Source organism: Myotis daubentonii, chromosome Y, assembly GCF_963259705.1.
Source record: "Myotis daubentonii chromosome Y, mMyoDau2.1, whole genome shotgun sequence".
NCBI lineage: Eukaryota > Metazoa > Chordata > Mammalia > Chiroptera > Vespertilionidae > Myotis > Myotis daubentonii.
Window position 1 is genome coordinate 7,762,010 of NC_081862.1, and position 13,397 is coordinate 7,775,406.

General features: G+C 45.4%; 1 protein-coding gene across 1 annotated transcript; it reads right to left on the reverse strand.

The window, feature by feature from the left end:
- Positions 1 to 3,014: 3,014 nt before the first annotated feature.
- Positions 3,015 to 3,713, reverse strand: LOC132225590 (testis-specific Y-encoded protein 3-like; the record flags this gene model as incomplete). The annotated part of the gene is made up of 4 exons (XM_059680692.1): positions 3,639 to 3,713; positions 3,404 to 3,515; positions 3,169 to 3,314; positions 3,015 to 3,059 (listed from the first exon to the last, which is right to left on the reverse strand). Coding segments are annotated over exons 1-4 (378 nt in total), but the record flags the coding sequence as incomplete, so codon positions are not given.
- Between the last annotated feature and the right edge of the window lie 9,684 nt (positions 3,714 to 13,397).

Sequence of the window (13,397 nt, forward strand, 5' to 3'; positions counted from 1 at the left end):
GACGTCCCACCTCACACAGGAACAGCACTCATGGACAAGATGAGGGTGTGCCTTTTAGCAGAGGATCCCCTACCAACCGCCATATCCTGGCAGAATCCCTGTCTGGAACAGAGGACATCCACTTCCCAATAACTTTGGAGCTTAAGCACAAGCAGAGGGCCCAAAGGAGGAATATCACATCCACCTGCATGTGGTGGTGAGAGGAGGCCACTGGGCCCAAGCCTCCAAGACATCCCAGGGCATGGTGTTTTCCCAGTCTCAGGGGAGCTGTTGCTCTGAAGCTCTTGGCAGGGTGGTGCTGCTACATGGTCAATGTCAGTTCCTTTTGCTACATACTTTGACCCTCAGTCTGGGGCAGGGAAGGGCCTGGCAGGGTGAATATGAAAGATGACCATCAAGCCTGCAGGAGGGATAAGCAAGTAGCAGAGGAACAGGAGATGGGTAGGGGAAAGCTGGGGGCCTCTGTGTTATTGCAGAGGCAGTGAGTAGATCTCCCTTTATTAAATCCACACCACCACTCTGAAAACTAAAACTGGGGCTCTGTACCATAAGGACCTCCTCAGGCAGGAAGCTGGGTCGCCAGCCCCTTTCAAGCCCCTTCTCAGCTCTACACCTGTGTTGTGGCCCTGCAGCCTCTCAATCTCTTTTCCCCTTAGACATTCGTGTATTGGGATTTTCAGTCACTTTAAGGTGCCTGGAGTATTTTTTCAATGTTGGTCTTATTATATTTATGTGACATGATGTATCTGTGTGTTTTGTTTTTGCTAATCCACATTAGAGGACCTTTTCCATTGTTGGCCTATTTCAACATGAGGGGGGAGGGGGAGTGGCAGGGGGAGAGGGAGGGGATGGGGAGAGGGAGAGGGGACATGAGAGTGGGAAGGAGCAGGGGGAAAGGGAGAGGGAGAGGGGGAAGGAGAGGGAGAGGGAGAGGAGGAAGGAGAGGGAGAGGGAGAGGTAGCGGGGAGAGGGAGATGGATGGGGGAGGAAGTGAGAGGGAGAGGCAAGGAAACATCCATTGGTTAACTACAAGCCAGGCACATTCCCTTGACCTGGAATGAAATAGCAGATCCTGCAGTGCCAAGGCTGGTGCTCCACCAACTTAGGCACAGCAGCCAAGAGGTAATTTAACATTTTTAATCAGAAGGAGCACTGGACAGCGTGAACCATAGAAATAATATGAAGGTCAGAATTTCAGCCCATTTCCACAGAATGGCCCTTCATTTTCATTCATAATCAATTATTTAAGTTAAAACCTTATTCTTCAGCTGTATTTTAAATGAATGTAAGCTCCCTTGTCTACCTCAGCCTCATTGACACCTTTTTAGGTCAGGCAGATAAAAGCATAGGTTTTCAAAATAGTTAAGACTTTACTAGTGTCATGTCATACTGACATAAAATTATTCATAAAGAGGTTCAATTATTGTTATTTGGTCACCGACTTTACAGGAGGCTCAATTGGAGCACCGCCAGCACGAAGGCCCCCTCGGACTTATGGTGGTCCAGTCCCTGTGATGATTATTACAGCCACACAGGAGATGGGTATGATGGGGGCACAGCAATTACTGCAACAGCCGATCGGACACCCCGGTAAGGGGTCCTGAGTGTGGTGCTGGCGGCGATCACAGGATACACCATGTATGCAAGAGAGAGTGAATCATGCACTACAGTAGCTTACCTGATTGGGCAATCGGGGAGTCAGGAGGGAAGCCCCTGTGACAGAAGAATTAGACACTGGAATTAAAAATGATAAGGTACAGACAACATTGTATTGTAAAGGATTTGGCTTCTGTTATTTAAGAATGACTAAAAGCAAATGGTAGGTTTGGGGGAAGCATCAAGAATTGTAGGTACCATTATGAAGTTTCAGGATTGGAGGAAAGGTTTGAATTATACAAGGTTGTTTCATAAGTGCTGTTTTAAATTACAATATAGTCAAATGTTTAAATTTTACATATTGTATTGTTAAAATATTCAGAATATAAGCACAACCAATAGACCAACAGAGGCAAGACACTGGGAGTGGGTGGCAAGAACAAGAGACTAGAGATAGAGGAAGCCGGGGGGAGGTCAGTAGATAAAAAGAAAGAGACATATCTATTACTTTTTGTAAAACCTTAAACACTAACATTACACAAATTTTCAGAAGAAAGTGTTCTGCAACATGGGATTTCTTGTCTGATTTTACTGCAAACACGTAAAAACAATCTGTTTGGATGGTGAGTTATATTCATGGCCCTAAATTTCCCAGGGTGTCTATGACCATAAGTGCATAGTCTTTGAAGTGAACTGCATACAAAATGAAGCAGTGTGTTATTTCGTCATGGCATGCTGCCCCGTTTTCCAGTTAGGGAGGGTGGACAAATGAGTTATTCTCCTTGGAAAACCTAAATGGATACAAGGATTGAAGAACCTCTGACAAGGCTGCAAAACAAGGATTCCCCCAGCTCTGTGGCCCACACTTTGCACCCTAAGATACTGATAAGGAGCTGGCCTCTCCCACTGGCCCCAGGAGGAAGAGGAGACCTTGGGGAAATAGGAGATGTTGGTGAGGAGCCATAGAGCAATGCGGTGTGGCAGCACAGCAGCCTAGGCCTCAGCATGAGGAAGATTCGCAGACACCTGTGGAAAGGAGTATAGGAAGAACATGTCATGCCAGCCCCTGTTGAGGGGCAGGTGTCAAGGCCTCAAGGTGCTGTGAGCAGCCTAGAGGGAGAGTTCAGAGGAGTGGCTCAAGGAATCTGCTTTGACTCTGAGTGACAGTGGGCATGCACACTCCCTCCTCCTGCCTAAGCCCCCCTGCCTGAGCTGGAATTGCACTGCCCTTGTTGGACTGGTAGTTCCTGCCTCAGGCACATACCCTAGGGACCTGGTGTTACAGGCTGTTTCCCTCCCAGCATCCAGGTGTCCCCGTGAGAAAGAAGTAATGGCCCAGGAACCTGGCAGCACACCAAGGGAGAGCCCAGGCTGCCCCTCCTCACCCGTCCTGTCCGCTCACTGGGGGCCATCGTCCTCTCATAATACTTCAGAGGATTGAGCCACAGGTCCTTGCTGATGATCTGGTAGAGCCAACAGAGCTTGGTCAGGAGAACACAGGGACCCAAATAGAAAAGCAAGCAGCAGGCGGACACAGGAAGCTGTATGCTGGCATGGCCAGTGACATCCCACCTCAGCAATCCTGCCAGATGCAGCCACACTGTGGTCAGAGAACCAGTAGAAGAAGCTGGCGCTGCTGTCCTGGAGCCTGTTGTTGTACACTTCTCGTTCACAATGCTGGGACCACTGAATGGGAGTGGCACGGGACACCCTGTATCCTGCAGGAGATGGGTATGTGAAGCTGCGCACATCGCCTTCCATCCCTGCCCACCACCAGCTGCAGCCCATGCAGGGAGCCTCCTCTTACCTGTGAGGGTGATGAGATACTCCTTCACAATCACATGGTTGTGGAAGTAGGGGTTGCTGCGGAAGTACAGGCTAATGGTGCAGCAACCCCAGGGATGCCTGACTTCCCTCACCTGCAGAAGGAAAGTGGATCCAGGGAGTGAAATCGCAGCCCAGTGCTCCCGCCTGTCACTGTTTTCAGGGACAGGCCATTTCCCCACCTGCTCTACACCACTCCGTGGAGCAGGTGCACTTACCATCAAATCCATCATATGGCCCAGCATATTTTCATCTTGGATGCTGATCATGGCCGACAGCTCTGGGTGGTTCATAAACTGCTTTGGGTCAAGGAGCCTGCACCCTGGTAGCTGGGCATGGACCAGCTAGAAAGAGCAGCCTGGCCTGGCCTGGCCTCTCCTTCCCTTAAGGCCACTCCTTCTCCATAAATGGCAGAAAGGGGCCCAGCACCACTCTCTTTCCTGACAGACCCTGATGCCCACCAGATTGTTTTGTGCTGAGGGCTTGCAAGGCTACACATCACACATTCCTGCTTCTGAATGAGGAATTGGACATAGAGACGGTCTGTAAGTTAGTCCCAGAAGAGCCCGTGCAACACAGCCCTGTCTGTGGGAATCAGCCTCTGGTGTATGCGTGCCTCTGCCTTGGAGCTCTACCCCTGGACCCTCAGGTACCGTTTCTATGGTGCCTGTATAAGAAAGAGGGTGTCTCCAGGATGCTGGGCCAGACTGGGGCGCTCTGCACCTAGCTTGTCCTCAATGTTCTTTTCTATGGGAACCATCCCCGCTTACACCATTCTCCTGCACTGTCCCATGCTCCTTGTGATCCTGCTCCTCTACCCTCAAGGATACAGCTGTGAGCCTGAACCCAGGGATGCGCTGGATATTGAGGCTTCTCTGCTCGAAATAGGGCTTGAGCCTCTTCCGAGTCCTGCACCTGAGCCGAGAGAAGGCCCTGCTGGCTTGCTCGTTCACGGGCTCCATCTCCAACTGAAGGGCCTGGAGCATCTCCAGAGGGGACCAGGTTAACTTGGCCCCGGGCCCCGACTGGGCCTGCTCCTGCTGCACTGGCTCCTCTTCTTCTGGCTTTGCTTTGGCCTTGGACTGAGGCTCCACCTCTCCTACCTGTGCCACTGCCTCCATGGTGCACTTCCCCTCCCCCTCCAGGACAAACTGCTCCCCTGCAATTAATGGCTCCTCCATCCACCCCTCCTCCTGGTGGTCACTCCTTTGTGGGTCACCTGGAGCCTGTGCCTCAAGACTCTGCTCTTCACTCACCACCTCCTCCTCCCTCCCCACCTGCAGATCTGGGAAAACCTCCTCCCCTGCCCACATGCCCTGCCATGGCACCACCTGCAGAAGGCCCTCTGTCCACAGGACAAACTGAGCCTGTGCCTGAAACTCCTCCCCCAGGCCCTCCTTGTCTTCCCCTTGCTCCTCACTCTGGGTTCCCTGCTGCACCTCACTCTCGTCACCCTGCACACACTGCTCTGTAGCCACCCGGTCCTCCCCTCTCCCGCACTCGAGATCAAGCCAAACCTCCTGGCCTGTGTCCAACCTCAGCTCCAGGGTCTCAGCCTCCCCCACCTGCATGAAGTCCTCCCACTCCAGCCCCAAAGCTGCCCTCTGAACCTCCTGTGCCCTTGTGTCCTGGGTTTCACCACTTTCCTGCACCGAGGTGAAGCCAAAATCCTTCTGGGCCATCCTGCTTGCCCTGTCCTTCCTGGTGCAAAGGCCCTGGGGTGCACTGTGAATCCTCAGGCGCCCTGCAGCTGAAGGCCCCCTAGTGGAACTGAGAGGAAGCGCGCTGCCCCCAGGAGCCCCTCAGTCTCCCAACACAGCCTGACTCTGGATGCCCCCTGGCTCTGACACTGGTGCTGTGAAAGGAGCAGGTGGTGCAGAGCCTGCTGAGTCCAGGCAAGGTGCTTGCTCACTAGTGCATGCAACCAGGCCCTGGTGTGCTGAGTGGGTGCACACTGGGCTCATGCACAGGCGCTGGTCATGTGAACATGTGGTACAGAAGGCACCTGGCCAGGCCCAGCCTGCTGTTTCTGGGTGGGCTCCTCAAAAGCCTCCTCCAATCACGGACGGGGCAGTGGGTGTCACCCTGCACAGCCCGCCCCTCACTCAAAGCTCTGGTGTAGGTAGATGGTAGACTCGGAGGTATCCTATTTTCTCTTCATTAGCCAGAAAACGGAGATTTTGAAAGCTTAGAATCTTGACCGGACTGAAAAAAAGGAAGAAATGGTGGAACTTGAAAAGGACTTCAGGTTATCTCACTGTGCAGAACAAAGTCAAACACTGCTGCAGTTAAATATTTTACCCGTTGTTCTCCCCGCATGAACTACAATAATAATGTGCTTTGTGTTGATATTTATTGCTGTGTTGCTGACAATTACCTGGAAGAGAAGTTAAGGTGATTCAGTGGGTTGGAAAAAGTTGAGCTAAATCAGAAAGCAGGTCTAATTAAGCAAGTTTATTCTCTATCCATCTATCTGTCTGTCTATCTAAATACACACACACACACACACACACACACACACACACACATATTTATATGGCTAAGGTGACTCATGCATGTGCCATGCATATCGAAGCTCTTGCTGGCGCCAATTGCATGCATGTGTTTCAAATTGTCATTGTCAATCTGCATTTGGTTGACACTGCTATTATAGAGAAAGGGAAAATAGCAGTATTAAAATATTTCTTCTAATTAATTTCCTTTCAATGTGCACAAATCCATGCACCTGGCCACGGGTGTTCTAATAGTGGCAAGATATCATCTGTGAGTACTAATATTCTATTGGGCCAGGACATGCCAAATTGGTCACACATATCTATATATATAAAAGCGTAAGCAACATTATGAGTGGTTGGTACGATGCACACTGACCACCAGGACGCAGACGCTCAACACAGGAGCTTCCCCCTGGTGGTCGAGGCTCTCCCACAGCAAGAACATCACTCAGCCAGAAGGCGGGCTAATGGCTGGAAAGTGCAGCTGTGACAGCAAGAGCCTCTTCTGCCTATGTGACAAGGCTACGAAGCAGAGGTTGCAGGTGGAGTGGGGCTTGGACGAGCGGGAACAGAGCACCTGGCTCCAGCTTGGGCTCCTGCCTGGCTGCCTGCCGTTTCGTGCACTGCTACATCCCTCAGGAGGTGTCAGACCTAACCTGGCGGTCCCACATCTCCCAGGGGGGTCCCAGATTGCGCGAGGGCGCAGGACAGTCTGTGGGACGCCACCGGTGCTTGAATTTCGTTCACCGGGCCTTGAGTCATTTTATTATTTATCACTGATTTAGCATGGTTCTCTTCTAATGCTGAATTATTTAAAGGTATAACCTGAATTTTGGTAATGATTGCCATATAGATTTTACTGCTCTTTAGCGGTATTATTTAATGGCTTATATGAAGGGCACTAATCTCCTTCAAGATATGAGAACTATTACATCTCCCACAAACAGTACTATGTTTCAGGGCTATTTCTTTCCACCAATGCTCCTAAATGAGCCTTTCACTAATTTTCTTTGCTCACTAGCTCATCCAAAATTGAAATGGGCAGGCTGCTTGTCTATATTCAAGTGCAGAGGCCTATTCTTCTTAACTTCACTGATGCTCTCAATACTTTCAATTTTCCAACATAATTTATAGTGAGGGTCTCTATGTTAGACTTTAAAACATCTCTTTCCTAATATGAACAAGGCACTTTTACCTGATTTCTTCACAACTATGTGCATGCACTGATTTAGCAACTTTCACTGCCAGACTCTTTCAAGTGTCCCTTTCCACCCTATTTTCATTAAAAACAGACCATCGGAATCCACACTGATCACTTTTCAGCCTGTTGTGATAATGCAGACGTTCCTTGGGTTACGTTGGACTCGAAGTACATGAGTTTTGTGGTTACGTCGCCATTCCCCATTTATTTATTAAAAACAAAAAGTTTGATCATTTCTACGTATGCACATATGTGCTTTATGTTTTATTATTATTCATTTACCACAAGTAAAGGTCAGGAATTGTTATCTTTCTTTTATTTATTTATTTATTTATTTATTTATTTATTTATTTATTTATTTATTATTTTTTACTGTTTGACGGCATTACTTCTGTGTATGTGTGCTCCATGTGAGTGACATACATGCTTATGTAGGTGAGTTTTGACTTATGCGAATATTGCATTACATCCCACTGCAGGAACGTGGCAACAATGTAACGCGAGGACCTACTGTACTTGTATCATATTGATTAAGATGTAGTTATTTAGTCTCCATATTTCTTCAATACGTATATGATTGTTAGAAGTACCAATTATATCTTTATATATTTATGTGATTCTTAGAATTTTCTTTTTTTTTAAATATATGTTATTGGTTTTTTACAGAGAGGAAGGGAGAGAGATAGTTAGAAGCATCCATGAGAGAGAAACATCAATCAGCTGCCTCCTGCACATTCCCTACTAGGGATGTGCCCGCAACCCAGGTACATGCCCTTGACCAGAATCGAACCTGGGACCCTTCGGTCCACAGGCCGACGCTCTATCCACTGAGCCAAACCGGTTTTGGCTTGAATTTTCATTCAATAAAAATAAATGCCTTGTCCTGATAAAAGATCTGGCATTATAATGGAATGGCCTCATACATTTTAGAGTAGGGCATGACTACGAAAGTTTCTCAGAAGAACACGTGTTGAAATGAAGAGTATATCCTTCCAACCCCTACTTGAAGCAAGAGCCTTAGTTGAGCTCCATCATGATCCTAACAGAAACAGGAACAGTAAGAGACATGGCAGGTTTCAGTTACTATATGCCTACTGAGCATGCCTCAATGCACATTTCCTGACAGTGCTATTGATCAGAATGTGCACTCACAGGACATTAGGGCCTTCATGCACAACTCCATCCTGAAACCACATGAAAAGGAGCGTATTGGACAAGAATGTTGGCAGGGACTTTACAATGCAGAGGGATTCTGAAGAAGATTGAAAAAGGTGGCAGTACCCTAGCCACTTTGGAACAGTGGACAGATCACCGACCTTGAGACTGAAGGGCCCCAGTTTCGATTCAGGTCAAGGGCACTTGCCTGGGTGGGGGCTCAATCTTCAGTCTGGGGCAAGCAGGAGGGAGCTGATCAATGAATCTCTCTCATCATTGATGTTTCTAACTCTCACTCGCTCTCCATTTCTCTCTGAGATAAAGAAAAATATATTTAAAAGAATGGTGGCAGAATAAGTGGATGCTACAGGGACATGTTCCCAGGAACAAACTGATATTCCAACTAAAATACAGAACAACTTCCTAATAATCAATGGAAAACTCACAGGAGAGAACCCTGACACCTGAGCACCGAAGGTGGAGACCACTTAGACACTGGTAGGAGGAGAGGAGGCTTGAAGGGGTGGGCCGGACACCCACAGACAGCAACTGAAGTCCCAGAGAGATATCTCAGCTGTGGAGGACTGCCACTGAGAACTCTGGGTCTAATCCCCAAGCTGGGCCTCCTAGCAGAGAGCACCAGAACTGAGGAGGATAGCCATACAACCTGTGGATGTGAATAGCAGCAGGGCACTGTCTGGCAGGGAGAGACAGCTAGAAATTCAGGTATCCTCTTAAAGGGCCATCACACAAATTTCCCTGTGGAGCCACACACCTTGTGCCCTGGCAAAGGGAGGGTGAAGTGGAGTGGAGCTGTGAGGGAAAAAGCCAGAACTGGGGAGTCCAGGGTTCCAGCACACAACACAGACACTTCAAGTTTCCTGGGAGGAGTACTTTCCTCATGCAGCAGAGAAAATCCTTCCCAGGCAGACATCTGCCTTTCCTGGAATGGAGACAATGAACACACACTACTGGGAAACACCTTGCCCTGAGGACACTGAAGAGATTATAAATAACAATTAACCTCCAGGCAGAGGCAACTGCCCCACCCTGTTGAAACAAACTCTTGCTATAACCTGAGGACCATTGCCTTGGGGGCAAGTTAAGTTGGAACCCTATCAGTCTATAGACAGAGGAGGCCTCTGGAGGCTTTGAGTCTTTGCCTGACCTAATTAGTCAGAAACATCCTTTAACAATGTTCTGCACTAGAGACTGAGAGGCAGACAGGATCTACCTAAATCGTCACCACAAACCCACACAGAAAGCCAGAAAGAGGAGATAAAGAAACAACCCCCAAATGAGGGAACAAGAGAATTCTCCAGATATAGAGAGAGATGAAGCACAGAGAAGACATTTATCTGAATCTGACTTCAGAGTTATGAAGGTAAAAGAGCTCAACAGCATGAAAAAAGATATAGTGCCTATGAAAAGAAGAACAGTCCTAGATATAAAATGACATAATACAAATAAAGAACACATTAGAAGAAATAGGCAGATATTAGGGAAAGCTGAGGATCCAATCACTGATTTAGAACAGAGTTAAAAATATCACCCAATTAAAAAAAAAAAGACAGAAAAATTAAGATTTAAAAAAACAAAACAAAAACTTACATAACAGTATTAGCATAGCCAGTGTGCCAGAAGAGGCAGGAGGGGGAGAAAGGCATAGAGAAGGTCTTTAAAGAAACAATGTCAGAACACATACCTACCCTGGTAAAGGAAAATCCCACACAAGATCAAGAGCCAAAGAGAACCCCAAAGAAGAAGTACCCAAACAAACCCGTGCCCAGACACATCATAATTCAAATGCCAAAGATTAAAGACAAAGAGAGAATCTTCAAGGCAGCAAGAGAAAAGAAAACTGTTAGCCACGAAGGAGTTCCCATAAGGCTGACTCCTGATCTCTCATCAGAAACTCTTCAGGCCAGAATAAGATGGCATGAAGTACTCCAGTTAATGGAAAGCAAGGATCTGAGACCAAGATTACTATATCTGGCAATTCTTTCATTCAAAATAGACGGTCAATTACACAGCTTCCTAGACAGAAAAAGGCTGAAGGAGTACATCATCTCCAAGCCAGCTTTACATGAAATGCTACAGAGATTGCTGTAATGAGAAGGAGAAACAGAGACAGAAAGTTAGCCACACAGAAACGAAATGGAAAGAAATACATACCTATCAATAATAACCCTAAATGTAAATGGGTCAATGCTCCAATCTAAAGGTGTAGTGGAGCAAAATGGATACAAAAAAACATGATGCAAGTCTATGCTGTCTGCAGGAGCACCACCTCAAAACAAAAGACACACACAGGATGAGAGTGAAGGAATGGGGAAAATTTCCATGCAAATGGAAAAGAAACAGAAAGGCCTAAGTAACAATACACATATCAGACAAAATAGACTTTAAAAGAAAGGCCATCACAAGAGACATAAAGGTCACTGCATGATACTAAAGGGACCGACCAACAAGACGATATAACCCTAGTAAACATGTATTCAGCCAACATAGGAGCACCTCAAAATATATATATATCAAACAGATAAACAAAAAATCAAAACAAACAAAAATTCTAGCAGACTTTCACAGAGAGTGTGACAAAATTATCACCCCTCTGACTTCACTGGATAGATCTTCCATATGAAAAAAATAACAAGGATGCAGAGCCTCTAATGGACACACTGGATTCATTAGATTTAATTGACATTTTAGAATAGCGGTTCTCAACCTGTGGGTTGCGACACCTTTGTGGGTCGAATGGCCCTTTCACAGGAGTTGCCTAAGTAAAGGGTGTCCCAAAATTCATGCAAGAAGTAATTTTGATAGAAAACACAGGCTTATAATTAAAAACTGTAAATTTTTATTGATTCATAAAGAAAGTAAAAGAACTGCACTTGGAAAACTACAGCCATTGAAAAAGACATAAAGATATCAACTAATGGATTAATATTCCATGTTGATGGGTTGGTAGACTTAACATCATTAACATGTCCATACTACCAAAAGCAATCAATAGATCCATTGTAATCTCCATGAATATACCAACAGAATATTTCACAGACACAGAAAAAAATCCTCGAAAAAATTCAAATGGAGTAAAAATAGCCAGAGCAATCCTGAGGCAGAAGAAAAAATTTGGCGGCCTCACAATACCAGATATTAAGCTATACTGTAAAGCTACCTTTCTCAAAACTGCCTGCTACTGGCACAAGAAAAGACATATATATACTCCACTGATACGGAACAGAGAACCCAGAAGTGGACCCAAGTCATTATGCTCTATTATTAATTTACAAAGGAGGCAAGAGCATACAATGGAATCAAGACAGTCTCTTCAAAAAATGTTAGGAAAATTAGAAAGATACATGCAAAATAATGAAACTAGACCACCAACTTACACCATTCACAAAAGTAAACTCAAAATGGATGAAGGACTTAAACCTCAAATGAGAATCTATAAAAAAACCTATAAGATTGCCTATGTAGCAATATATCAGATATGTCTTCGCAGTATCTTTATTGATATAGCTCCAAAGAAAATGCACACGGAGGGGAAAATGAACAAATGGACTACATCAAAATAAAAATCTTCTGCAAAGCAAACAAAATCCTGAACAACAACCAGAAAGCCCACTGCATCAGGAGAACCTATTTGCCAATGGTATCTCAGATAAGTGTTGAATCTCCCAAGTTTTCAGGAAACTCACACAAATTAACAATAGGAAGATAAACAATCCAATCAAAACATGGGAAAAGGACCTAAGTTAACACTTTTTAAAAGGAGACCTATAAAAGGCCAAGAGACATACGAAAAAAGACTCAGAGGCACTAACAGTCCAAGAGATGCAAATCAAAACGACACTGAGGTACCAATCCACACCTGTCAGAATAGCTGTCAGAAAAAAAAGAAAAAACTCAACAAACCACAAGTGCTGGAGAGGATGCAGAGAAAAAGCAACCCTTGTGCACTGCTGGTGGGAATGCAGACTGCTGCAACCACTGTGGAAAACCATATTGAGTTTTCTTAAAAAATTGAAAATGGAGCTCCTCTTTGACCCAGTGTTCTCTCTTCTAGGTATATATCCCAAGAAATGAGAAAGGCCAATCAGGACAGGTATATGCAACTGTATGTTCATACCAGCCCAATTTACAATAGCTAAGATTTGGAAACAGTCTAAATGCCCATTAGCAGATGAACGGATTAATACACTGTGGAACATCTATACAATGGAATGCTCTACTGCTGTAACAAAGAATGAACTCTCATAATTTGAAACAGCACGGATGGATTTGGAGAGCATTACACTAAGCAAATTGAGCCAATCAGAGAACGAGAAATATCACATTATCTCACTCATTTGTGGAATATAATGAACAACATTAACTGATGAACAACAAGACATCCAGACACAAAGAAGCATTGATCACACTGTCAAACCTCAGAGTAAAGTGCTGGAGGCAAAGACCAACAGTAGTATGTGTGTGTGTGTGTGTGTGTGTGTGTGTGTGTGTGTGTGTGTATAGAGGGCTGATAGCAGAAATCCAATTAGTGTCATTTACTGTCCCCACCCAATGACAAAGGAAGTTAGGAAATTAGCCTTATTTTAGACTGACTTAAATTAGCAAATAAAAATGAAAGAATATTCAGGGGAACATAGATCGAATAGGCAGAAACCTATTCCTGGAGAAGTCACTGTTTTTACTGATAGTTCATCTCACGGTAAAGCTGCTTATACTGCACTGAATTCAGACCAAGTCAGTCAGACCAGTCATACTTCTGTGCAAAGAATCGATTTAGAAATGATCAAGGCTGACTTGCAGTATTTCCAAAAGCCTCTTGATATTATCTATTATCTGCTTATGCTGCTGGCTTGGTAAACAGAACTGCAACTACTCAATTAAAATGGCTCAGTGACCGAAGCCTCTCTATACTATTTAAACAAGCCCTGGTCCTTTAACAAAAGGAAATGAATATGCCTGTGAGTTAGTTATTTTATTAAGCAGGTCCCAGAATTTCACAAGCTTTTACATCAGTCTGCCGAAATACTGTATAGCCGGCAAAACAGATTATGAAGAAATGCCCTCCTTGCATGTTACATCTACTACAAGGGCTCTAAAATCCCAAC